Source organism: Porites lutea, chromosome 11, assembly GCF_958299795.1.
Source record: "Porites lutea chromosome 11, jaPorLute2.1, whole genome shotgun sequence".
Taxonomy (NCBI): Eukaryota; Metazoa; Cnidaria; class Anthozoa; order Scleractinia; family Poritidae; genus Porites; species Porites lutea.
Window position 1 is genome coordinate 21,259,067 of NC_133211.1, and position 24,880 is coordinate 21,283,946.

The following is a 24,880-nucleotide window of genomic DNA, read 5'->3' on the forward strand; positions in this document are numbered from 1 at the left end:
AAAATTTTTGCAAGAATAGTTTACATAGTTACATACATAGTTTACATAGTTTAGCAATATATTTTTATAATTATATGAATTCCATTTGATATGATTTCAGTAAACCATTTACTCATTTTTCTTAAAACAATAATTTGTCACTCTTTTGTCCGAAATTTTGCTTTACTAGTTGGTTTATTTTGCAACGACGAAAACAAACACGCCTTTTACGCCTTGCCCTGCATTACATTTGCCCAATACATAAACCGTTCGGCGTCTTAACTCTGACGAACACTGTTAAACCAAGACAATAAAGTTTTAGTCTTGGTGGTGAGATGGTTTGGTGGCAAGGTGACCGGATATCAGATAATTAGGTGAAGTTGGAAAGCAGGAAGAATTTGGTTGCTGTTTTATTTCAGAGAAGAATAGAAGGTTAGAAATGTCTTCAAGCAGGCTTTGTGGCGACGGCATTCTTGATAGATGTTATTCACGTACTATAATAAGAATGTAACCAATTTGTAAATCAATTTTTGTATGTTATCAAAACCGGATAAAAATAATAAATTACTTCACAATACTTGCATCTTCTAAAATTTGACAATTTCTTGTTAGCTACAATCATACCTTAACAAAAATATGAAAATGGTGTTTGCAATAACAGTCCGTTTCCGCAAATTTTCTGCAAAGAAAAGGCAATAGGTGAGGAGAGAGGAATCATGGGATTATTCCATAAAGAGGACATAATTTCAACAATCATGTACATTGATTCTAATTTACAAAAAAAAAATAGTCCCAATTTGTCGAATTTTTGATAAATTTTTATGATGGGAGGAATGAAATGATCCAAGAAATATGGACTGTATTATTCATCAATATTTGACTTTTCTAAACATTCCTGGTTCAATATTAATTTACAATCTCCTTTCTCAATAATGTCATAAATTCTTGTTGTGTGGTTGGGACCTTTGAAATAGACCATTTTACTGTTATGGGCTTAGTACCCTAGCCTTCGAGTCAATGTGAGGCTAAGGTTGACCTTGTTTTAATGCAAACATCCTTTGTTTTCTTATGGAAATTATGCTGAAAAATACTAGTTAGCATAAGAACAACATGATTTACATAAGAAAGCAAGAAGGGTTGTGTCAAAACAAGGTCAAATCCAGCTTCGTTTCCATCTACAGCTATAAAATGGGCTATTCATACATAGAACTATGATTCATATACTGTAAGATCAAATTGAGTGGTTGTGTTGAAACACGTCATCAGTCACTACTCATCAAAAATGCCTTGAATACATTTGACACTAAGAATCTTGGGTAACAGTCCTGGTACATGACGTAATAGACGTGACGTTGCGCATGGTCATAGACCGTCTGATCTGGTTCCTCCATGACTTCTTCAATGGTCTGACGCGTCTTGTGGTCTATGCTGACCTGAAATACAAGCACAAAACTGATTATCACATAAAATTTACTAAGCTACTTTTTTCAGTGTATTTGAACATAAACGAGGTATCAAAGGATCAAAAACTAGTTTTATAGCGTACAAGCATTCGATTTCATCTTGGAATCCTTTCCACGTGATAGCGCTTGAAATTTTGTCACATGATTTATACTGTGGCTCACATCACAAGACATCCTGGTAGACCACAGGGAGCTTGTAACCGGTATCATGGTTCATCCCAGTTCAATGATTTTGAAGCCACCTCTCTGGCTATATATGAAACCTTGTTTGTGTTCTAAATGGAAGTTGTACTCAGAATTTTCAAATGATTCTCATACAGTGCATCTGATAATGGCATTCCTCATCAAATAACTTTCTGAATTTTCTCCACTCACTTTAATTTCTAGTATGGATATACATGTCAGTGAAATTTGCTTGTCTTCCCAGATAGTGTAATACCCCTCAAAAGAATTGTTTCGATTGTATTGCTAAAATCAATTCCTTCTGCTTAGAGCCAAAACTGTAGATTTACATGACATGATCCTGTGAACTTTTTCTTTGTTTCGCACCCTATGTTTTCCTAGGTTCTATTGTGTCGACTTCTTTGTTCCCTTTGTTTTACGTCACTCGTGAGTTTTACAGGTTCTTACACCGAGGCGATCTTAGAGGAGCCAACTAAACACTGAACTAAAAGAAACAAGGAAAATTCCCGCCTCCAAAACGAGAAAGCAGCTGAGCTAGAATAATCACATGCAAAGTAACCTCACCTCACTTTCTTGAGCACGCAATATTTCTGCTCTTTCTTTTTCCAACTTTCTTTTCTGTGACTCAATAAAACTTGCTAGATCGTCCGCCATTGTATAGAATTGTTTATAAGGCCAGCAATCGAACGATATAATGTTGTCAAGTACTAGCCCAATGGTTCGAACAGGCCTTTGGCACTTTATATTGCATCCCCGAAATGATACTGATAAATCTCCAGAACTCCAATAACCAAATATCCAAACATTTGCAGTCGTTTAGCTTTCACAACTTGTCAGCAAAACAACATTCCAAAATTGTTTTGGGTGATCCGCTATGTGTTTGGTAACCGGTACCCATAACGCCCTTTGGTACATGAAAAAAGCTGATTTTTGATTGGTTAGGACCAGGTGAGACAACCAATCAAAATCTATTTTGCATTTTGCAGCTGTGAGAGTCTCGTCATTTTTTGATCCATCTATCATCCATGACATGAGAGTTCGTGTTGGGAAGGAGTGCTCTTCCGCGTTGAAATTCAGTGTGCGAACAACGGGCATTTGATTTGTAATGGATTTTTACAAGGATAAAGCCAAGCTGATTGATAAGCTCCTGGAGGAAGGTCCTACTTCCACGGAAGAGGAGGACGAAGCTCTGGTGACTTTAAAACGAGAAAGTCATATGCGCAACAAGTTTTTTGCCTGCCATTTTGTTGTATTGGTACTTGTGCTAGTACTGGGAATGTGTTTGTTTGCGCGTGTAGCTTACTATGGTTTTCAAACCACGGGATATGATCAGCAGTCACTGAACGGAGGTTTGTTTATCCTTATATTGGGCCATTCCATTTATTGTCGGCTCCCACTTTGTTGAAGGTAGTTTTATATTCAGAGATGCCAACCTCGGTTCTTTAATCCCGCCATCCCTACCAAAATTTTCCCATTATCCCGAAATCCCGCACGTTTCCATCGGCCAATCCCGATCCCGTCACATCATTTCCCGGGGGGGTGGGGGGGCGGGGTTATTTATTTCAACACCATTTGAGGGGGAGCCTTAGTAGCGACAGTCGGGGCTTATTTGAGAGGGGGTTTGATGTGTACTATGAATCTTAAACTCTCTTGTTTTCAGTCACATCCGTAAAAAGTGTTTTCAGCCTTTTGAGTAATTAATCTTAGCAATGGCTTAGGATATACCGTAATTCTGTGGTAGCGAATAGTAACAAAGGGCATAATCAAGAGGCCTATGTGTAACTGGATCTTATTACGGCAAAGTTCATGACAAAGGTTGTGCCATAGGGGTCACAAAAGCCACATGTCAGTGTGGTGTCCAATGCTCAGCTTAAATTTGGGTTTGTTTCCGTCATTGCTGACAGCGAAAGTTGAGTTTACTTTAAAATTTTTGCCATCTGAAACCCTGGATCTCCGGGCTTTAAGGCAACGATTTCCTGGATCCTGCTTCGTAATAACGCATCCCGTCCATAAATGTAATCCCGAATCCGCGCCCAGGCCCGCACCCATATTTCTCTATCCTGAATCCGGGGCTCCAAAAAAGGCAAATCCCAGATCCTGAAAAACCTATTGAGGACCCTTAACCTCTGGAGATCTAAAATCTGGAGACTCCCTATTTTGCACTACACCCCAACTCCCCGAATGTCAACAGCCCTACTACCCCCTCCCACAAATTTGACCCAGCTACCTTGGCTTAGGACATTATATGAAGTCGTAAATGAAGTACATGCCATCAAAATTGGCTTTCATCATTCTACTAACAAAATAATCTTTGTCAGTGACAAAATAAGAGCAAAAATGTCCCAGAAATTGTACAATGAAGAAAAAAAAACCTATATGAATTTTGAGGGAAAAAAATGGCCGAAATTTCAAACTAAAGCACAGATAATCTCAAAAGTCCATTTTATCTGGGAGATTTGGTGACCCGTTGGGGAGAGTGGGAGATCAGTGCCATATCTGGGAGACTCCCGGATAGTCCAGGAGAGTTGGCATATGTAGATCCATCTTATTGGAAGAGTCAATAAATAATACAGACACTTTTGTTATTTCATGATATGGTATAATAAGTGGCCCTTTTAAGCTATAGGAGCTCATAGGGACTGTTATTCACTGATTTCAGTGGTTAATTCCTTAAGTTAGCTGAAATTTTTTATTTTTATACCTGCCAACTGTTACTCTTGGAACAACTGGGTAAAAGTTGATTTTTCTATGGCTATTTTTTATTGTTTTAATTCAGGTTATTATGAGCTTGAAATCTTTCAAGATGAGGACAAGCCACATTACAGAACAAGGGATAGGCCTCTACACCAGATGAGGGGCAGGATTTCTAGTGTTAAAAGTTCTGCTTCTTATAATCCCCCTCCAAGATCAGAAAAGGCAAAAACAGGTGAGTCATAGAGAAAGGCTGTAAAAAAAATCCCTGAGCCCCCTTGACGTGATTAGGGCGACATGCATATCTCCTTCTAGAGACTGCTAGTCAACCATGTCTCAAGCTTATCTTGGCCAAAATTGCATTTAGCCACATTAAATTAACCCCCCTCTTTAATTTTTATCTACAGCAAGGTACATTGTGCACAACACTATCTGGGGATCTATCTCAACTATCTCTGTGGCACTGAATGGAGCTCCTTTTAGTGTGGTTACATCGTTCAGTGATGGGACTGTCGACAATAGCACAGGGATACCATACTTTTATCTGTCAAGTTTTGACCCTGTAAACAAAAACATAAAGGTAAACAACTGGGCAAGTCTGTCAGTTTCTGAAGCGGAAAGTGATTACTGCAAGGAACATGACTGGGACCCAGAGGAACCACTTTGCTCCAGAGTGTCTCTCACAGGAAAGGTAAGTTAATTGCACTTTAATGTTTAAACCTTAATGTTTTCCTTTTTCTGCCTTCAATAGATCTTGGCACAGTTTTAGAAGCCATCTTGATGAGTAGCCAAACACGTGAGAAATTACTGGTGTCAGTGTTTGTATGAGAATCTAATGTGAAATAATTTTCCTTAATATGGCTGTTCTGAAAAAATATGTATAATGTACTGAAAAAATTTGAGGGCGTTACATGCAGCTATATGCACTAGAACCACCTTTTTAAAATTTTCTATACATTTGTCTGTAAAAATTTTCCTTCCTGCCGACTAAAATTTCCTGGGAAAATTGCAGATAGATAATCATGTGGAAAATCTAAAACAAGTGTCTGGAGAAATTTAAGCACAGTAACGGCCCAAAAAATTTGTTTTTAGAATCCTTTGCTGTGTGGCTTTAGTTTACAATTCATTTTTTTCCAGAAGAGCCGTTTTACGGAAATTATTTGACATTAGATTCTCATGCAAACACTGTAACATCTCACGCGTGGCTTCCAAAACCGTGACAAGGTCTATAGGCAATAACAGCTCTCATCAATGTTAATCAGTGTTTTAAACATCATGCATCAACTGAAGGACTCTAATATTTTATTCTTTCTTGTCTCTTAAAACTTAAAGCTTGTTCATGTTGGCCCTGATGAGATCAAGTTTGCTCAAAATGCTTTGTTTTCAAGACATCCTGTGATGAAATCTTGGCCTAAAGATCATGGTAAGTTATCACAGAGTTCTCATTCTTTCTTTATACCTCTTGCACCAAATTTCAGGTCTTATATGTCTTTGCAGCCATCATCAGTGTTGTTGCATATCATCGCTACTTTTGTCATTATACTTTTTTTTTCTTGTCACTGATGCATTTACTCAGTCTAGTAACCAAGTTATCTTCTTTTTATAGATTGGCAGACACTCAAACTTGAAATTGTCAATGTCTGGATGCAAGATAATTATGGCTCTGCTGATATCATTCCAGTGAAAGATTACCTGAAGGTCAAATTGTAGTTATAGTCATTGAGTTTACTTTATTAGCATCCAATCCTTTGAAAACATTTCAAACGTATAGAATGATTCCAAGTGTAAGAATGACCAGAAGCAACTAGAATCGTTTTTCTCCTATTACATTCGGAAATTAATTCTCAAACTCATTAATAATTCATTAAGAAAATACAAAGGAAATTAATGTTTAATGAGTGTTTGGAAATCGGATGAAACACTGCTTAGTATTTGCATCCTTAATTTCTCCTTCAAAAATGATTTTGTTTGAGAAGAAATATCAAACATTCGACACAGTGTTTCATCACCAGATGAAACACCTCGAAGTTCGTCAAAAATACTCCGCTGCGCGTCGTATTTTCAACTCTCTTCTCGGTGTTTCATCTGGTGATGAAACACTGCATCTAATGTTTGATATATTACTTCAAGATCGAGTACAGTCAAACCATGTTAATACAGACACTGAGGGGGCTGTAGAAAGGGTCCTATTTAATGGAGTGTCTGTATTAAGTGGGTTGAATTTAAAGAAAGTTTAAGGGCTTTCTTTCCCCACGGACAAAGCAAAATGGCCTAAACGTGGTCTGTCCAAGAAGTATGGCTGACTAAGATGACGAATATAGAATGACAGGTTTACTCCAGTGGCACATAGTACTAATAACTTCAGGAAGATATTCTCCCTCGTAGCTGTTTTTGTCTGGTCACACAACCCTTATCCCCTCCTCCCCTCCTCTTCTTGTGGAGGAGCACGTGAGGAGCGGTGCGTGACCAAACCAAACAGCTGCTTGCGAGACTAACGGGAAGAGAAACTTAAGAGACAATGGGAAATGTTTGTTGCGCAGGATTGCACTAGTCCACTGCTCTTAAAGGAGCTGTGTCACAAAATTTGTCAAAATTCAAATAACTACCACCAAATTGAGTGAAACATAAAAACAATCAATACTTACATTAAAAGAGGGAATAACTAAGTAACACGGCAAACTTGAAAGAAGATTTAAACGGATGCATTGTAGATTTTACAAACTTGTTAGCATAACAGTTTTTTAAAGTCCATTTTGTTGTTTTTAACGTTTGATATAAAGATCGGGAAGCCGATTTGTGGGATATTAAAAGCTGTTATTTCGTCATTTAGAAGTGTTTTCTCTGTGAACGTTAAGTTCCAAAGAGCATTAGGAAATGAGTTGAACTAAATGGCGTGACACAACCCCTTTAGATAAAATCTTCCAAACTGTAACACGGTAAAATAATCTCAGCTTTTAATGAGAGACACTGCAATTTACAGATCACCACGAAATACAACTAATTAACCATTACAATAACACAGAGGGCTAAAATTAAATAGTAAAACTGCTCGCACTAGAAAATTTGCGCGAGAATAAATTACAGTAAGATATTTTTTATAATTATATGAATTCCATTTATTCTATTGATATAATTTCGGTAAACCATTTACTCATTTTTTAAAACAATTCACACACTCTTTTTTCCCAAATTTTGCTTAACTAGTACGTGTATTTTGCAATGACCAAAACGAACACGCCTTTTAAGCCTTGCCCTGCACTACGCTTGCCCAATACATAAACCATTCGGCGTCTTAACTCTGACGAACACTGTTAAACCAATCAGATAAATGGTTTACGGTCATCTCACCAACCAAGAAGGTGACACGCCACCAATGAATAACTCTGAGATAATTGACACAGTTTAATACCTAGGATTACTTACCAAAGAGTTTTACGTTTTCGTCAAGCTTATTTGAATTTGACTTCGAAATCTGTTGATCCTAATTGACGGTCCTTGCGTCGAACCTCTCATGCTCCCATTTGTGAGATTAAAAAACTGGCCGAAAAGTTTCCCAGTCACCTGTCATTTCTTTGAAATATGACAAAGAAATGGTTAAGAGAAAATGGCTGTTCATGAAAGTTCTTTTCATTTATTGTGTCTTCTTTGAACTTTTTAAGACAAAAAAGCTAATTTGGTTGCTGTTTTATTTCAGAGAAGAATCGAAGATAAGAAATGTCTTCTAGCAGGTTTTGTGGCGACGGCGTTCTTGATGGATTTTATTCACGTACTATGATAAGAATGTACCCGATTTGTAAATCAATTTTTGTATGTTATCAAAACCGGATAAAAATAATAAATTACTTCACAATACTTGCGTCTTCTAAAATTTGACACTTTCGTGTTAGCTACAATCATACTTTAACAAAAATATGAAAATGGTGTCTGCGAAAACAGTCCCTTTCCGCAAATTTTCTGCAAAAAAAAGGCAATAGGCAAGGAGAGAGGAATCATGCGATTATTCGATAAAGAGGACACAACTTAAACAATCGTGTACATTGATTCTAATTTACAAAGGAAAATAGTCCCAGTTTGTCGAATTTTTTATAAATTTTTATAATGGGAGGGATGAAATGGTCCAAGAAATATGGACTGTATTACTCATCGATGTTTCAATTTTCTAAACATTCTTGGTTCAATATTTACAATCTCCTATCTCAATAGGATCATAAATTCTTGTTGTGTGGTTGGGACCTTTGAAATAGACCATTTTACTGTTATGGGCTTAGTACCCTAGGCTTCGTGTCAAAGTGAGGCTAAGGTTGACCTTGTGTTAATGCAAACTAGCCTGCGTACCCCCTACCCCTTTGGACGCCTGCTACGCAGGCTAATGCAAACATCCTTTGTTTTCTTATGGAAATTATGCTGAAAAATACTAGTTAGCATAAGAACAACATGATTTACATAAGAAAGCAAGAAGGGTTGTGTCAAAACAAGGTCAACTCGAGCTTCGTTTCCATTTACAACTATAAAATGGTCTATTCATATACTGTAAGAGCAAATTGAGTGGTTGTGTTGAAACACGTCATCAGTCGCTACTCATCAAAAGTGCCTTGAATACATTTGACACTAAGAATCTTGGGTAACAGTCCTGGTACATGACGTAATAGACGTGACGTTGCGCATGGTCATAGACCGTCTGATCTGGTTCCTCCATGACTTCTTCAATCGTCTGACGCGTCTTGTGGTCTATGCTGACCTGAAATACAAGCGCAAATATCAGATAGGTTCTGTGCCACACTTTGCAGAGTGAACAGGTATTCGGATAGTAGCGGAAGTGGATTAGTAGGGGCGAGGACTGGAACCCACTGAGACGGAAGTAAATTTTCAGGAGTGAGGACTGGGGTTTAGTACACCGAACCCTCTAACCGAGATGTGTGAACGACTTGATCCATTACCGGGCCGTTGTTGTTCACACTACACCGAATATCCTTTCGTGACCACACGAAGAAAAGATATCCGGTATGGTGTAGACCTGGCCTAAATGATCTCTTCTTGAGCCGTTAGGCTGATTTAGCAACAGGAAGAGAACGTCAGTTGACGACAGGAAAGCGCGCAGAAAAGACTAAACGCTACTTCCGGTGCCCAATTTGCCGCTCTGCGATTGGTCAAGCCAGTTGTTTGATTTGCGCGCGCCGTCGTCAACTGACGTTCCCGTTCTGTTGCTAAATCAGCCTAATCTTTCCCTCTACGGTATAACCCAGCACCATTGTAAAATTCTGATCATTTTCCTGCACTCTCCAGTTTTCATTTCCGGCTTTGCAAGTTTCACAAAATTAGAATCACACTGCACAGTCGGTTCAAAGCGAAGCGTTCCTTTGGGATGATCCGGATCAGGATTAATGATCCAAGATCACTCAGATCATGGTGGATCAAAGGGAACCGCTAATTATAAACCCCATCTGGACGAGGGTTCATCGGTTTCTTAATGATCCTTAATTGATGCATCGTGATTCGAGTCTTCTCCAATCATAAATCCTCATCCTGATCATCCCAAAGAAACGGATCATTTTAAATAAGTCTTGCTTTTAGTTTATTTTAATCCCCCGGCTCCACAATAACTTTGCGATTTATAACCCATATTGGAGTACTGTGGGCAATTGGAACCAAAGGAACAGATTTTACAGATCGTCGCCAACATCTACGCTTTAAATACTTCAGGATTCACACTTGGCCACACTTCTTTTTATTACTTGCTGTAAAGCGGAGAAAACCATGAACCCTCTGAAATATATCTGCAATATTATTTTAAGTCATCGACAAGAGAAAAACCAATCAAGAGTAAAAAAACTAAACCACAAGTAACGACGGAAGTTAGTTCGTAGTTTTGTGGCTTGCTCGCGTGTCCTAATCTTTGCTACATAATATTGATACATGGTACATAACACCATAAACATTCCTGAAATATTCCGGGTGCTCACGGTTTTTCAAAGGGTGCGTTTCTTCATTTTTTTCCGGGTAGTAACGGCAGATCCAAATCCGAATGTCTGAATAAAAAAAAATCAGGAAAAATCCCAAAACCGATCATGAATCCACAACATCCACACACTAAGGCGATTCAACTGATAAAACACAAAGCCGGATTTTGAGATCTACCGCCTTTTTTGGAGAGGATTAGCCGGCGGGTTGGTTAGCGCGAGCGAAGTTTTGGCAGAAGGAGTGCGGAGAATGGGGAGGCATGTCGCCCCTTGGGCGCTCGCTTCTCTCGGCAGCAGTCAAACGCAAAGACAGTTCAGCCAGCTACGCAGGCTAGGAGAGAATTGAAATAAAGTATCTTTGACGATTTTTTTCATTTAGAAATGGTGCACAACAGGTACCGTTAGTGCATGACCTTCTAACGGAACCGTGTTTTTGACGTCACTAACGAGGAGCCCGAGGACGTGATGTTGCCATTGCAAAAAGATCCTTATTTGGATTTCCCTTTTTTCGGTGGCGAAGAATTTATATGATCTGAGGCAAGACCGTTTTCGCGTACTCCGAAAAAAATGCGCTCTGAATTTGACAATAATTCTCTCACGAATATGATGCACGTGTTGTTGCTTACCTCTTTTGGAGACTCGGCTGAAAGATAGTCTCTGTAAATCGACTGCGCAAGTTCCTTGACTGCTACCTGATCTGTTTCCTTTTTGAGTTTCTCCACCGCTAACCAAAATAACAAGTTCTCCTCAGAGTACTGGGACTTGAGAAAGTCGTGGAAAATCATTACACCGGCTAGACAAAGGAAAACAAAAAGCAGAGCTCAAGTCATCCAACAGAACTCAAACAAAAATGCGAAAAATACGACTAAAACTAGTTCGAGACTATTTCTTCAGGAAATCTTAATTTGTAAGTCTTTGCCTGTATCCCGTGCACGTTTGCACGGTAAAACTGCAATGGAAGTAAAAAATCGTTGGAACAATTATTGAAAACCTTCCTTCAACAGTAGAAACAAATATCAAATATGCAACTGTAGCATGAGATCCACTTTTGCAATAGTTTGGAGGCCACTAATGGCCCTCCCCTCCCGCTCCTCCAAACAATGTTGTGAATAACGAACACTTCAGGACAGGATAAAGTGTGAAGGGCGCACAAAATACAACACTGCTTAAGGACGAAGGGGGGAGGGAGTCAATATAACTCTATCGTGTTAAGACTTTTGTTCTCCACTTTGGCTTTTCCTGGTGGCCCAAGGGAGAATTGCTTACAGAAAGAGCTAGCCTGCTGCTCCGACGACAAAATTTTCCCCGCTCTCGCACACGTGAGCCTGCTCGCAGGCTAAAAAAGAGCCACATAAGGTTCAGGGAATATGAATAAGATAAGTAAACTTAAAATTTGGTCTTTTCACGTTGTAGTTTAGCAGGGACGGTGAAGAAATTAGAATTGTGTTTTAGGCGTTGCTCTTGCTGTCGTCGTCGCCCTCTCCCTATAAATAGAGAGGTTAAGAATCAAGATTACGGCAAACGTCAATTTCTACCACGTGACCAAGATCTCCCTTCAGCTGTCGCCGCGGTTTACTCGGTTCATTATGTCTACCAAAAACATATCGTTTCACGCCTGTTTCACAGATAAAAATTAGTTTGCACAGTTAAAATCTGTTCATTTCCTATTTTGTGACAAAAACATCGTCAACTTGAATCTGGCATTTGCCGATGGCCGTAAACGGGATTCTGAATCTCTCTTATTTCGCATACACCTCCGTACGCCTTAGTTATCCTTTCACACTAGGTGAGATTCTTACTTTTGCTTCGAAGTAGTTTTTCAAAGCTTATTCCCCACTCCTGCACTTCCTCTCTGCTTGGTCTGAAATAAAGAAGACATTACATAGTGATAACGGCATAGGTTACAGAGTACAAATAACGTACGGAGGGTTAGAGACTTATGTCATCACATTTCAAAGGGGGAAAAACCTTTTTGTAGGTTCGATTTCCGCCGCACTCTCGGGTCCATCCCGAGACTTTTTCGGCGGAGGAGCGCGGGCTCGTTTCCCGAACAGCGGTTGGTAATCAAGCCGAACCTTTTTGGAAAAAAAGAACAATTTTGATTTGATAAGGATTTTCGTTTGCATTGACCATTTTCCAATTCCCCATAATACACTCTGTCTGCCCCCCAAATTTTGCATAACTTATTGTCTTAAAATGCTCTTGGGAAAATGCAATACTCCCAGGAGCATTTAAAAACAATGGTTTATGCAAAATTTGGGGGGCAAACAGAGTGTATTATGGGGAATTGGAAAATAGAGAATAGTTATAATTTTGTGATATTACCATGAAGGCTGGAAACACTGCTTTAGCGCGAAAAAAAGAGAGTGCATGAAGCTGCATCCTTCCCAAGATACCGCGCGTGACGATGCAAGAGCAAAGAGAGACGCCTGGGGGCGAGTCAGTCGTACAGAAAACAAATGATCTGCAATCAGAGACATGGTGGTCAAAAGCTTCCGTTTGAAAAGGCACACTTGAGCACATCGCCTCCACATAGTCAGCCACATTATACAAATCAAGAGTCATATCTGGGTGAAAAGGAGACAGACTGCTTTTTAAACTGGTCATCTTTCCAATATTAAATAAAAGATCCCCATTTCGGCCTTATGGCCACGAGAAATGTGTATATTGGTGCCGACAATAGAAGACCTCTTAGAAGATGGCTCGTGTTGCAGTGAAAAAGGGAAATGGATAAATATATGTCAGGAAATGTAAAAATTCATTTTAAAAAAATAATCCCAGCAAGAAATATGAAAAGAAAAATTTCTTCCTTATCAGAATGTCAAATCAGCTTAAATTACTAGACACGATCTCTTCTTAACTCAAAAATTGAAACTTGCTTCGTGAAAAAAAAGGGTTGTAGGCATCTGTTATGGTAACCCAACGACGACCGTGCACTGTTTCTGTAATTAAGCAAAGCAGTGCAAGTAAGCACAATTTAAACCAGTCAATTCCAAACGGAGCAATTCTTTCGAAAGTTCGTGATATGTTTTCTTTTTTGTCAGTTATAAGAGTTAAGAAGTTGATCAGGACAATACTTCCTAGACGTCCCAGAAGGGTTGTTTTTTTCTTCCATAAATGTCACCTTTATGTCTGCTAGACAATATTTACACACGATATTGTATCAACAGAGACAAAAGTTTTGTCTGCGACGTGTGGAAAACAAATTAAAGGTCTCGCACTGATTGTTACAACCAAAATGTATCGAAACGACTTGATATTAGAACTGCAAGACTGAACATCACGCTTGATTAAATTTCTTCAACGTAAAGTGTTTCCAAAATCGAACACAACTTCTTTTGGGTGTGAACAAACTTAGTTTAATTTCACTGACTAGAACTTAAAGTAATGCTAACCAAACAGGACAAACAGTCTACGCAAGTGTGAAGAGGTGAATCGCCAAGTTGAATGGCTGGTGAATAATTAAGGTTAATATATCAGTATTTTTGCTTCGACGATTCTACAATTCCGGTGTGGGTTATATACGGGAAGGCATAACAAAGCATTGGTACGATATTCCCTTTCCTACTTTTTTAAAGCTAACACCAGATGATGATTATTTCAAGAAAAAAACGCTGCCGCGAATTAATCTCATCGAAAAACCATATGTTATCCTAAAACAACATGCCACAAATGGTTCCGCCGGTTTTAAAAAACATTATTTCAGTAATGAAAGAAGACCCACTTAACTTAAACATGTAACTAGGAGAGTGTTTCAGCAGTAGGAAACAAAATGTCCATGACTCGAGAACCTTTAGTCAGTGGGCTTTATTTCAAATGACGAAGTCAAACGTAAGGCAAGTGGAATTCGGTTCACAGAACGGCGGAACAGCTATTAAGATGCATTTTTAATTTGGTATCGTATGTTATGAGATCCGGCAGTGAGCCCGATCTCTCGATACGGTCACTACGAAAAACAATGGCATTTTGCCGCATTTTGACAATGCTTGAGTCTTATACCATCAGAGGTGAATGGACGGAAAACATTTGAATGAAAAAACATTTCATGAATTTTTACTTACTTTGGGTTGTATCTGTTGTTTTTCGTGGTATCCATGCTGCCGACTCTGAAGCGTCTCGCTGGGCTGTTATAGAAGACAAAACAGAAGACGAAAATCATATGAAATATTGGTCCACTAACAAAATCGTAATCAGCTGACGAAATCAAATAAAACAAACCAGTATCTTTGTTTTATATGGCAGGCTTGCGGTTTAGAGAAATAATTTACATTTCTAGGAGAAACATTCTTGATGGCGTGCTTCCGACACCAAGAAATCCCAAACACAATGCTAATGAATGATGGATTGCGAAAGATTCGAGCCGTGTTTCGGGTACCTTCCAGGGGTAAATGGTTTCGCATTCACATGCAATATATTATATTGACAAATTTTACCACCAAAAACTAATGCATTGTGACGCTCTGGGATGGTATTGAGGTCGACGATCTAGGCTTTTAATTCTGTTTAATTTGACAGTCTTTAGCCTTAATCCTCTTAAAGAAAGGGAAAAAAGAGATTTATGTAGATTTAATTTGCCCTCTTTAAATACGAAGGTTATCGCAACACGAAAGCTCGAATGCTGAAAATGTTTCGACAGTGTGTTAACTCTGATGAAACAATTCAATTTTATCAGTATGCTTTCTGTTGTGCTGTTTGTATTTTAAGTTCACGCGACTCACACTTGTGATTTCATTTACGTCGTTTGTGATCCTGATAAAACCCGGATTTATTCCTTAAACCACAATGTAAACTCGATTCTATCAACTGTCTTCGTACAATTTTACGCCTCGATATAGCTTAGGAAAAATGTTTAAACATCAAAGCAATTAATGGTTAGTTTGAGCCAATGTTGATATTCACTATGAAGCATAAACGAGAGTTGAGCCGGTGGTGCAATTAATGAGGACACACAATGACAGCTGAAAATTTCTATTGCAGTAAACAGATTTAGTTGGAATGATTAAGCAAGTCCCATAAAATTAAAAATTATTGCAAAAAAGCAGTAAGCAGATTATTTCTTAAAAGTTCTTAAAACCACACCAATTTCTAATCAGCCGAAATTTGCAAAGATGAATATACCAGTTGTTAGCGAGACCTCAGTCATTTCCCAGCTCATCAGAATCGGGGATGAAAGTCTTAAACCGTACAGGTAATAATTTTTTTTTTAACAAGAGCGGTTACTCTGGCTTTGTATTGCAACGCTTTGTGATTGGCTGTAATATCTCGCGCTACTTTGTCAACCAATCAGAAAAAAGACAAAAACCAAATCAGTTTACCCAAACTTGGGCACGTGTCTTATTAAGCATTGTTTGGTTTTCTTACCAAATTTCTGTTCGCGTAACAAATTACTCCTTCTTCCCTTCCGAGTACAATATTGAACATTTTAAGCGAGGTAAAACTGCAGAGAATCTATCAATGAGCAACTGAAATATCTCTTCTCTGACTGGTCTGTTGGACAAATGTGGACTTTTCTAGAAGACGGACACCTTTCTAGAAAAGAGACTTCGAAGTTGTCCCTGCCGTTCTTCGATTTGTTTTCTTTTCTTCTCATTGAGAAAAACTCTTAGAGATTGCCCCAACTATAACGCGTTAAAGAGAGTCAGTCGACTGTCTCGCTTGTTTGTAAGGAAGGCCTTTGTAGGAGCGCCAAGCGGACACCGCCAATTAGAGGTTTGTGATGGTAGCGTTTTAAGCTTCAACAGAAGACAAAGAATTTATTTCTGAATTTGTTTAGTCTAAAATAACGTATTATGCACGTCTTTGGAATTCCTCATTTAAACGGATCTTTTTTGAAGTTCTTTTTTGCTCACTGATTTGTTCAGAAACGCGGGATTCCGTCTGCAGAATGCTTTTTTTTAACCGTGCCACTCTATTATCTGGATTATTTGGATTAAGATCAAAATTGATGGCTCTGGCAGTTCACGGTATTTCATCTGGCAAGAAAGGATAATTATATTTATCACCAGAATTTCACAATTCTTGACCTTGATAATAGTCCATTTTCCTTTCATGGTTATAAACTATGGGAGAATCTTTTTAGTTCTTTAAACATCGAAAATATTTCATCAACCAAACTTGCACCTGCATAGACTATTAAATATGGTATTTTTTTAAAAAAAGGAGCATTTGTTAAAAAGATTGACAGAGTAACAGTATATTATATAGAATATTTTGTGAAGTTAACCTGATATGTTGTATATACCTCCAATTGTAATTTTAGTCCTTTTCAAATAACAAAATCCCCTCTATATGTAAGGTGTTTCTATCTGTATGTTTTTATATTTCTTTTCTTTTTTCTTATGTAATTTAATAACGTCTTTATTTAAAGTCTTGTCCTGCCTAGATTAGCATTATAGCTATTTGTAGGACATAAAATTGTAAACTTTATATTTCTTTAAATAAATACATTGTTGTTGTTGTTGTTCTAAATTCTGTGAAGACGTTCTCGGCTATTTTGCTTCCTGGTCTGCCAAAGGTATAGTGTTTGCCATGGGTTTTTAAACAGTACTCAGCCTGCGGGATTATATTTAACGCGCAAGGCCTGAGACAAGTCGAGTTGAACTCGGTGTGAGTTTATTTTCGGGAAGAAGGGCCGTCTGATCGCAGGTCACTCCCTACGGCGATATTTCGGTTTGCAACACAAACAATCTAGGGGAAAGGCGGGGTGGGGGAGGGCTAAACAGAGAAATACGAGTACGAGATGAACGTTGCATATGCGAGATTTTAAATACAGATAACAATAGATAAGCGCCCCGTTGGTACATACGAAATCAAGTTGGCCGCTCGATACTGCAAGCCCTCGATCTCGACAACCTTTCAGGCCGTTGACGGTCAATTCTTTGATTACTGTTACTAGAGCGTTACTCTTTAAATTTTGTAAAAAGTATTTGTATGCTTGTGCTTAACGCTGCTATTTGTAGACTTAAACCAAAACCATGCAGCCCATGCAGTATCTTGCAAAATTATAACAATTATCTACCGGGGCTGTAGGCAGCGGTGCGTCATAATCTGACTCGTCCCCAGTCGTCTCTTATAATTTTTAAGAGGTCACAGAACGGTCGCTGGAGACTATTACGGCATCTCGGCGAAGGGTACGATAGCAAGAAAAACCTGTTCCCTCCTTCCCATCTCCCCCCTCGCGCATCCTTCACGCGCATCCCTCGTTAACATTTAATTAGGAGACAAAAGAGACGACTGGGGACGAGTCAGCATCACACTGACCGTGACCTTGATAATTATCGTAATGCGCACTAATTCACTACCATGGACATAGAGAGTTTACGGATAGGTAATCCTAAGTGGACTCTCTCCCGACTTAACTTCAATAGTATAATAGTATAATCTGTCTGTCTTCAGTCCCATTTGCACGATATGTGCACCTCACTGTTACAGTTCACAGGGAAAAATGAATTGTAGACCGTCAGTTTCAGACTATTTTGGCATCAATCGAGTTATTCAGCGGACGGCTTTGTTTAATGCAATAAATAGATGGATGATTTTTAGTGTTTCTGTGGATTTAGTTCGGGAAGTGACGGCTTTGTGAATGTTTCACTACTTCAAGAGTCCTCAAGTGGTACTAAAATCGGAAGAGGCTGTTTACGGTGTGGGAGCGACCGCTATTGAAAAACAGCTGTAAAGCTCTTGAGCAGTACGTATCTCCAGTGTTCCCAACCTCTTTATACGTTACTGTGCAAATTAACATTTCAGTGAGTCTTGACTTGGCCTGCATGTGTACAGTTATTTGGCAGACACTGCAGGCTGCTAAGATCTGCTAACTGAGCCGATAACGGTGGATATTAACCGAAACGATACTAAATCATTATGTCATTATACTGATGTTTTGCAAAAAGAGATATAATTTTTCGCCTTGCTGGATTTCGGCTCTCAGTCAGGTACGGTTGGGTGTTAAAAAGAGATTACGTTTATCGGCTTACCATGGAATTTGGATGAAGGAATAAAGGAATTAAATTTAACAACATGTAGAAGCCATTTTAAGTTTAACCTCAGTCATCGTATCATTATTCATTCAAAACATTTTTCTTTTTCTGATTGGCTCAAACCCCGGCTACTTCTTCAAAGCCGGTCGACGTTGACCAAATTTGGAAGACGTTTTCGATATCCAGTAAAATGTCATCAGTATTAGAGAATATCGACAGAAAAGGGACAGCAAAACGAGAAGTCCCTGGGGACAAGGTATCCTTCTCGACGAGCCGATTATATCCTCCTCGATCTACATAATTCTTCATATCATACGAAAGCCGAATCCAATAATTGCTATGTCATTTTTCAAGCCCCTCGTTACTTCAAGAAAGCCAAACAATAGGAGAGAAACTAAGTTTTGCTGTGGGAGAATTGAACGGTCAGAATATTGGGAGAGATGTAGTGTTCGCCGGCTGTTCACCAGTCATATCGCGGTACGAGCATTGAATCGGCTCGGCAGGACATATCCCAGAATGCCGCATGGGCGCGGTGATTGATCAGATGGAAGAGTTGAGCCATTAGCTAATAAGTACTGCATACTGTTAGGATCAGCGATGTGAAAACATCCTAGGTGGTGTTTTAAACGTCAGTCAAGATCGGTGATTAAATTAAAAGGTTTTTATATTCCTCATGTTACCGTTGACTCCGTTGATTCAGAGTTTTAATTCTGACGCAACCTCTTCTGCAACCTCTTGATGCAACTAAGTTTCTACGGTGAACCGCTGGTCTAAATTGGCCACCGTTGACGGATTCACGTTGTTTTCAGCGCTAACCCTCCGTTGAAGCGAATCTTTTATCAGGGTACGTGTTTTCATTGAGAAGAACGCTGTATGCAGATTAGGTCACGTGAACGCTGGAATGCGAACGCATTTCAGTTTTTACGTTCCGTAGGAAAACTATTGCATAAAAGTCTTAGCTAGTTAACCTAATCATCTGTAAGACACTGAGGAAGAAAGAAAGGCTGAGCCTTTCAGATATTGGTAAAAGAGAAAAAATTGTATAACTCCCAATTGTCACATCAGCTTTGCTTGTTTCTGTTGTGCATGAACAGTGCATTTCTCAGCAGCCCGTGATTGTAATAACTTCCACTGATTACATATCTCTACCAAAAAAAATCATATCAATTGATATGTTGATATGGTGATTTGCTTTAACTTTTGACTTTTGACCATGGTGAATTAATGAAAAAGAAAATTGTTATTGATCAAATTTTCCTTATGATATTCTTGATGAGACTGACGTCAAAATATTCTTGATCACTGAGATGAAAACTGATAAGTAGCGAACTTTTCTGTGTTGCTAAATTTATTATGTCTAAAAGAAAGTTTTAGACGCAGAAAATGCGGCTGAGTAATCTTGCGTTTTCTAAGCCCGTAGAATATAATGCTGACCTGCGGAGAGAGAGGTCGTGGGATTAGATCTCCGGGGCCGGAACAATATTATAAAGAAAGACGATACAGGCTTTCTTACAAACGGCCAATCCTTCACGTGGTTCGTATGCCCACTAGAAATGGCAGTCTAGTCTCCAGGTAGGAGACATAAAAATAGTATTCTCAATTAGAACCTTCGCGCTAAATACATTGAAACTTGAATAAACGAAAAAAAGAAAAAAACAACGTTAAAAACGTTATGAGGGCAGCCCACCTTTGTGATTTCATATATCCTGAGTAGCGAAGTACATGAGGAGCGTAAAACATATCACTAGCATAGAAAATTAAGCTTTCCAATCGGAGCAAAAAACATTACTGAGATCCTCAAAAGTAATTTAGGCTCAGTGATATGATAGAAGGATCAGAGAACCAAATAAAACTAAAGTCTGATAGTCGAGGCTTGAGCCGTTTAAGGCTCTCAGCAAGCGTCAATTTAAAAACCTCTTCATATAATGAGGTAATATCTTATAAAGAGAAAAAAAAACAAGTACAAGTGCAATTAATGCCTTCCTGTTGGGCGCCGTTTTTCTTCCATATAAGAACGACAGTTCTTAACTTGAGAATGTAAAGGAAATTGTTCAGATCACTGCCTAAATTTCTTTGATGCCATTCAAATGAAAACGATAGGAATAGTGATTTTCTGAGGTGATTTCTGACTTCGGGCAGTGAAGTCTGTTTTAAATGTTTTGATGTTCCAAAAAAAACAGTACGTACTTCGGTCCTGAGTTACGGTTTCTGAAGAGAAGCTAAGAGATAAAGTTTAGACTTTGTAGGTGATAATCCACAAAGAAAGGCTGATAAAAGCAAACATGTGCAGCAGTGCTTCTGTGAGGTACGATTTCTGATTCTGTGTTTTGTTAAGTCTTTTGCCTCTTTCTTATTTGCCCACTACATTAATAAAAGGGTTCTAGCGGCAGGAAGGTTCTCTGGGAGTCTATTATGATGCATGAAACCTATTGAGCAGTACTCCCCTGAGGTACGATTCCTAGTGTCGTTTAAATTAGACACGTGTAGTCAGTTAAGTTTCGACAAGAGAGAATGTGCTCATTCTCTCTTGGTTTTGCCGGAGACTGTGTGTAAGGAACCCCCGGGGTAAAGAACTGCTGAAGAGGTTTCATCGACTTCGTCCTCAGGGCTTGAAGAGAAAAGCCCTGGGAACAAGTGCGCGCGCAGTACGCAAGCGAACCAGCGTCATTTTGGCGGAAAACCGTGAAACCTCTCGTCTTTTACAACATGTCGTAGTGGCGGAAACAAGTTATTAAAAGTTAGAAGTTTTATCATTTTGCGATCGGGAGAGGGCTCAACCTCCTTCAATAACAATAAAAGTGATAACTTTTCTGGTGGAAAAAGTACTATGAAGCTTTCTGGCCGGGAGGCTACTTTTTGAGAATACGTGAAAAAACTTTAAGTGAAATATAATACTCCTGTGGTGCTGTTTACGTATCACACTACACAACGTGATTCTTTCTCAAAAGCCCGTTGAGATAATCGTTCATGAGCTACCGTTATAGTACACTACTCACAACAAGGCGGAAATCCAAACCCTTGCCCTTTTGATCTCTAGAACCCTTATAAAGAGCAGAATATAAATTTTCACTCGTAGCTCCGCGATGAAGTCACGAGAATAACATAGCCGCTCCGATTTGGGGGGAAATTTTCTCGGTGAGTAGCACAAGAGTGTATGGATATCGGTATGGAGAATACACGCGTTGATATTTAGGGTTTAAGAATAGGCAATTTTTTTTTTCAATCGAAACTTGACACTTGCTCAACACACGGGATGTATTGATGACTTTCGTCACGCTACGATACATTTTTCAATGAAGCATTTCTCAAAGTGAAGAGTATATTGTCTTAGCAGTCGTTTAATAAAACTACTAAAACCGCTCAAAAGAAAAACACGTAACAAATCAGTGGTAGGGCAAAACGAAAAATAACGAAAAGCGAGGTTGACTTGACGGCCCGGTCTTAATTACTTTTACTTTGGCGGTATTGTACCTTGGTTTTCTCTGCGATACCGGAGTTAGTTTCGCAGTTCGCCAAGACGATCGATCTAACTTTAGAGTTAGTTTTTTTGCCAGTACTTAGAAATTCCCGAATTTCGTCCGAGAAAAGTCGGATATGAAATGGTTTATGCTTTACATTAGTCGGCGTACGTGGTTTAAAGATTGGCTATTGGAATAATCAATATATGCTAATTTTGTGATATTGGTTTGTTTCTCCGTTATTGATCATTAAATCCAGAAACACTATATCAAATACACTAGACAAAAAGTTTCGTGATAACTTGCCCAACTCGAGCATGGTCCACTAAAAAAACCTGCCCTTTTTTTTCCAACTTTTGTGTCACTGTTTGAAATACCGGCAAATTGTTCTTTCGAGTTCAGTTGAAACATCACTTCAACTAAACGAAAGTACAAAATACTAATATAACGACTTCAGAGGACCCACATCAGAAACAAAAATTAAACAGCGGGTGCTGTTCAGTCATACCATTATTTAACAAATACACAGATTTACATATTCCGTTCTAAACAAAAGAAACAGCGATATAATTCATTAGTAATAGTGTCAAAACTCAGTCACCTCAGTGTCCGGTTTCGTGAACACTCTGGTTTTGTTTACAGGCTAGTTTGAAATTTGTCAATAGTGACTGTTTATAATTTCGTTATCGTGTTTTTGTGAAATCACGTTAAGTCTTAAAAGCCACAGGCATACCACATTAACACTGACTTACTCTGGCTCGAAGGTATCAAGGGAATCCTCGCTTCTTTCTCTCGATAGGAAACCGCAAGTCCATTTCATTTTTGAAGGTTTCTCGTGAGGTTCGCTGTTACGCATAAATTTGCAGTGTAGAGTGACAAGGTTGAGTTATAATATTGTCGCTGATAGTACCGGAAGATAGATAAGACCTCTGCGAACTTGAACTGCAATCTCGATAAACTCGATTTTAAACGTGCACAAATATTTCGTCTAGTTCCGTCCTTGTCGTTGAGAACGCATAAGACTTTCGAGCTAAGATTAAAGTTCGGTGCGTGTGTTTGTCATGGGTTTTAAAAGATCTGACAGACAGGAAGCGACAAAAATAGAGTACGTACTTGACAGCTGACCTCGCTTTCCTGACACGCCTAAGGTATTGAAGTGTGTTTCGGGGTTTCGAAACATTTGGTTGAATGAAGAGTGTTGAGCGAAATGTTTGAGTGGTCTTTTTCGTTTACGAAAACTATCTAGTATTTTCTATCTTTTATTATGCCTCGGTCATGAGTAGTCTCAGAAATTAAAGTGCTTGAACGCCGCCTCAAATTTCAACGTTTCGCCACTTCTGTTGTATGAGATATCAGCCTTGCCATTGTTCACTCTTCACTTTCTTTTGCGTTCTCTTTTGAAAACCAATAGAAAGACTAAATTCTAAATTAAAAGAAAATGTGGAATGTAAATTTGTGAAAGGGATAGATAAAACCTCACCCTGGACGGAAACGAGAAGGCAGCCGCCCATTAAAGGGGCAACAATTTTTAGAGGGAGGGCTACACGTCATAGAACGCAGACACATGAATTCCTGTGAATAGCCATGATGCGCGGGGTAATTTCACCCACGAAGATAGACCATTTAGAAATTATTATTTGGCCTCTTTTATAAATAAGACATGCTTTCTTTGAAAAGTTGCAAAGTCTTGACTCCGTTTTTAATCAAAAGGCAGTCTGTTCGTAGCCTCCCACGCCGTCGTTTTTAAGGGAGCTCGTTTGATGAAAAACGAGCTCCCCTAAAAACGCCTGCGTGGGAGGCTAGTCTGTTCGGAGAATAAATCAGTTTACATGCAAACTAAAAAAAAACCTTGTTTGGTGAAGTTAGGAGTTGTGTAGGCAACTGCAATTCCAGGACTAGACCTAATAACTCTCAGTGATGATGGATTTGTCTTAGCTTACAGTAACTGATTGCAGGAAAGGGCACGGTGTCCGCAAATGCGACCATAGGCGGTGTTTCAGGAAACAATGACTTAGAAAAACGTTCCGTCGCAAAAAAGAACTTGGGGGGGGGGTACTTACTAGTAATAGGCTAATAGGGTTTGCCCCTGGGTGTGGTCGCATTTTCACGGCTAGATTGACTATGATCAGGAGCTCCTGCTATGATAAGGTTGTATTTTCGTTAGAGTTACTAGAGTGGGATCGCACATTTTCGAGATTTGGGGGATCAGAAAATTCAGGTAGGTAGGGATTTAAAAATGGGAAGATTTTTACTTCATTAAGTTTAACCAATGTGTCAATTCGTTTCAGTTTGACCTAGTTAAAAGGCTTTATAAGGTAAATGGAAACAGAAGGTTACTTAGTTGGAATCTCGAAAATTACATTTTCCCAAAAGTGACTAAGATAGGGTCTATATTTGGCAACAGAATAGACTTTAATGTGGTAGGGATTCTGAGAGGCCAGCGGCACATACCCAGCATAAATTAACCCAAGTAACCCCCCCCCCCCCCCCCCCGGGCAAAAACTACTAGAGAGAGTTAATAAAGTTTATAAGTGAAAAACAAAAACAAAAGCAAAACCGCGAAAGCGAATTGCCAGAACCTGAAGAAGAAAGGAAGTGCCTCTCGAAATATTGGTTTTCCTATCGCGAAATCAGCCGATTACTTTTTCTTTTGCTATATCACTTGATTGGTGGTCACTATCTTACATTGTTAAGTCTTAGTTAATTAGATCCCGATTAGATCCTGACGATTCAGTTCAACCTAAACTAAGACGAAGAGGGCTAATTAGCGTGAGAAAAACCTAAGAGAGTGTTTTCCGTCATTTCGGAATAACCCAGTAATGTATTTTTCCGTGACGTTGGTCCTTAATTTCTCACTCAATTAACTTCAAATTATTCAATCCCAAGGGAAAAATTCTACAATCCAATCAATTGTTTTTTAATTGGCTTATTATCTTTATTAATTATTGGTATTAATTGTAACTTTATCTTAAAGTTTTTGCAATACTGTAACTTCATATAGTCATGCAAATAAAGCTAATGTTGTTGGTTAACTACAGAGAAAATGAGTACAAGCTTTTGGCGTGGCGATACTTGGATCATGTGGGTGAACAATATGGGCAATGATTGCCGGGTTACAGGCGGCTATTGGATACCATCAATCGACCATACGAGACTACCCTAGAAATCGCTGC

The 24,880-nt window shown here is 38.9% G+C and overlaps 3 protein-coding genes across 6 annotated transcripts in view; 1 reads left to right on the top strand and 2 right to left on the bottom strand.

Annotated features, from left to right (window-relative positions):
* Positions 1–869: 869 nt before the first annotated feature.
* Positions 870–2,336, bottom strand: LOC140951750 (regulator of G-protein signaling 20-like). The gene is made up of 2 exons (XM_073401079.1): positions 2,190–2,336; positions 870–1,412 (listed from the first exon to the last, which is right to left on the bottom strand). Exons 1-2 carry the CDS (start codon positions 2,277–2,279, stop codon positions 1,242–1,244), a joined length of 261 nt encoding a protein of 86 aa, XP_073257180.1. The 5' UTR covers positions 2,280–2,336; the 3' UTR covers positions 870–1,241.
* Positions 2,337–2,655: 319 nt separating this feature from the next.
* LOC140951747 (protein CREG1-like) lies at positions 2,656–7,141 on the top strand. The gene is made up of 5 exons (XM_073401073.1): positions 2,656–2,974; positions 4,402–4,551; positions 4,724–5,007; positions 5,649–5,739; positions 5,923–7,141. The coding sequence occupies exons 1-5, from the start codon at positions 2,731–2,733 to the stop codon at positions 6,024–6,026; spliced, it is 873 nt and encodes a 290-aa protein (XP_073257174.1). The 5' UTR covers positions 2,656–2,730; the 3' UTR covers positions 6,027–7,141.
* A 107-nt stretch (positions 7,142–7,248) lies between these two features.
* The window catches only part of LOC140951749 (regulator of G-protein signaling rgs-2-like), a 32,588-nt gene continuing 14,956 nt past the window's right edge, over positions 7,249–24,880 (bottom strand). For 3 of the 4 annotated variants that reach the window (XM_073401075.1, XM_073401077.1, XM_073401076.1), the window contains exons 5-8: positions 14,335–14,397; positions 12,073–12,134; positions 10,900–11,066; positions 7,249–9,054 (exon numbers count right to left, since the gene is read on the bottom strand). In XM_073401075.1, the coding sequence (XP_073257176.1) occupies positions 8,884–9,054; positions 10,900–11,066; positions 12,073–12,134; positions 14,335–14,397 (463 nt within the window). In that variant the 3' untranslated portion in view covers positions 7,249–8,883. Of the gene's footprint in view, positions 9,055–10,899; positions 11,067–12,072; positions 12,135–14,334; positions 14,398–14,491; positions 14,728–24,880 lie in introns of those variants that run through there. The other variant, XM_073401078.1, reaches the window with a different exon arrangement.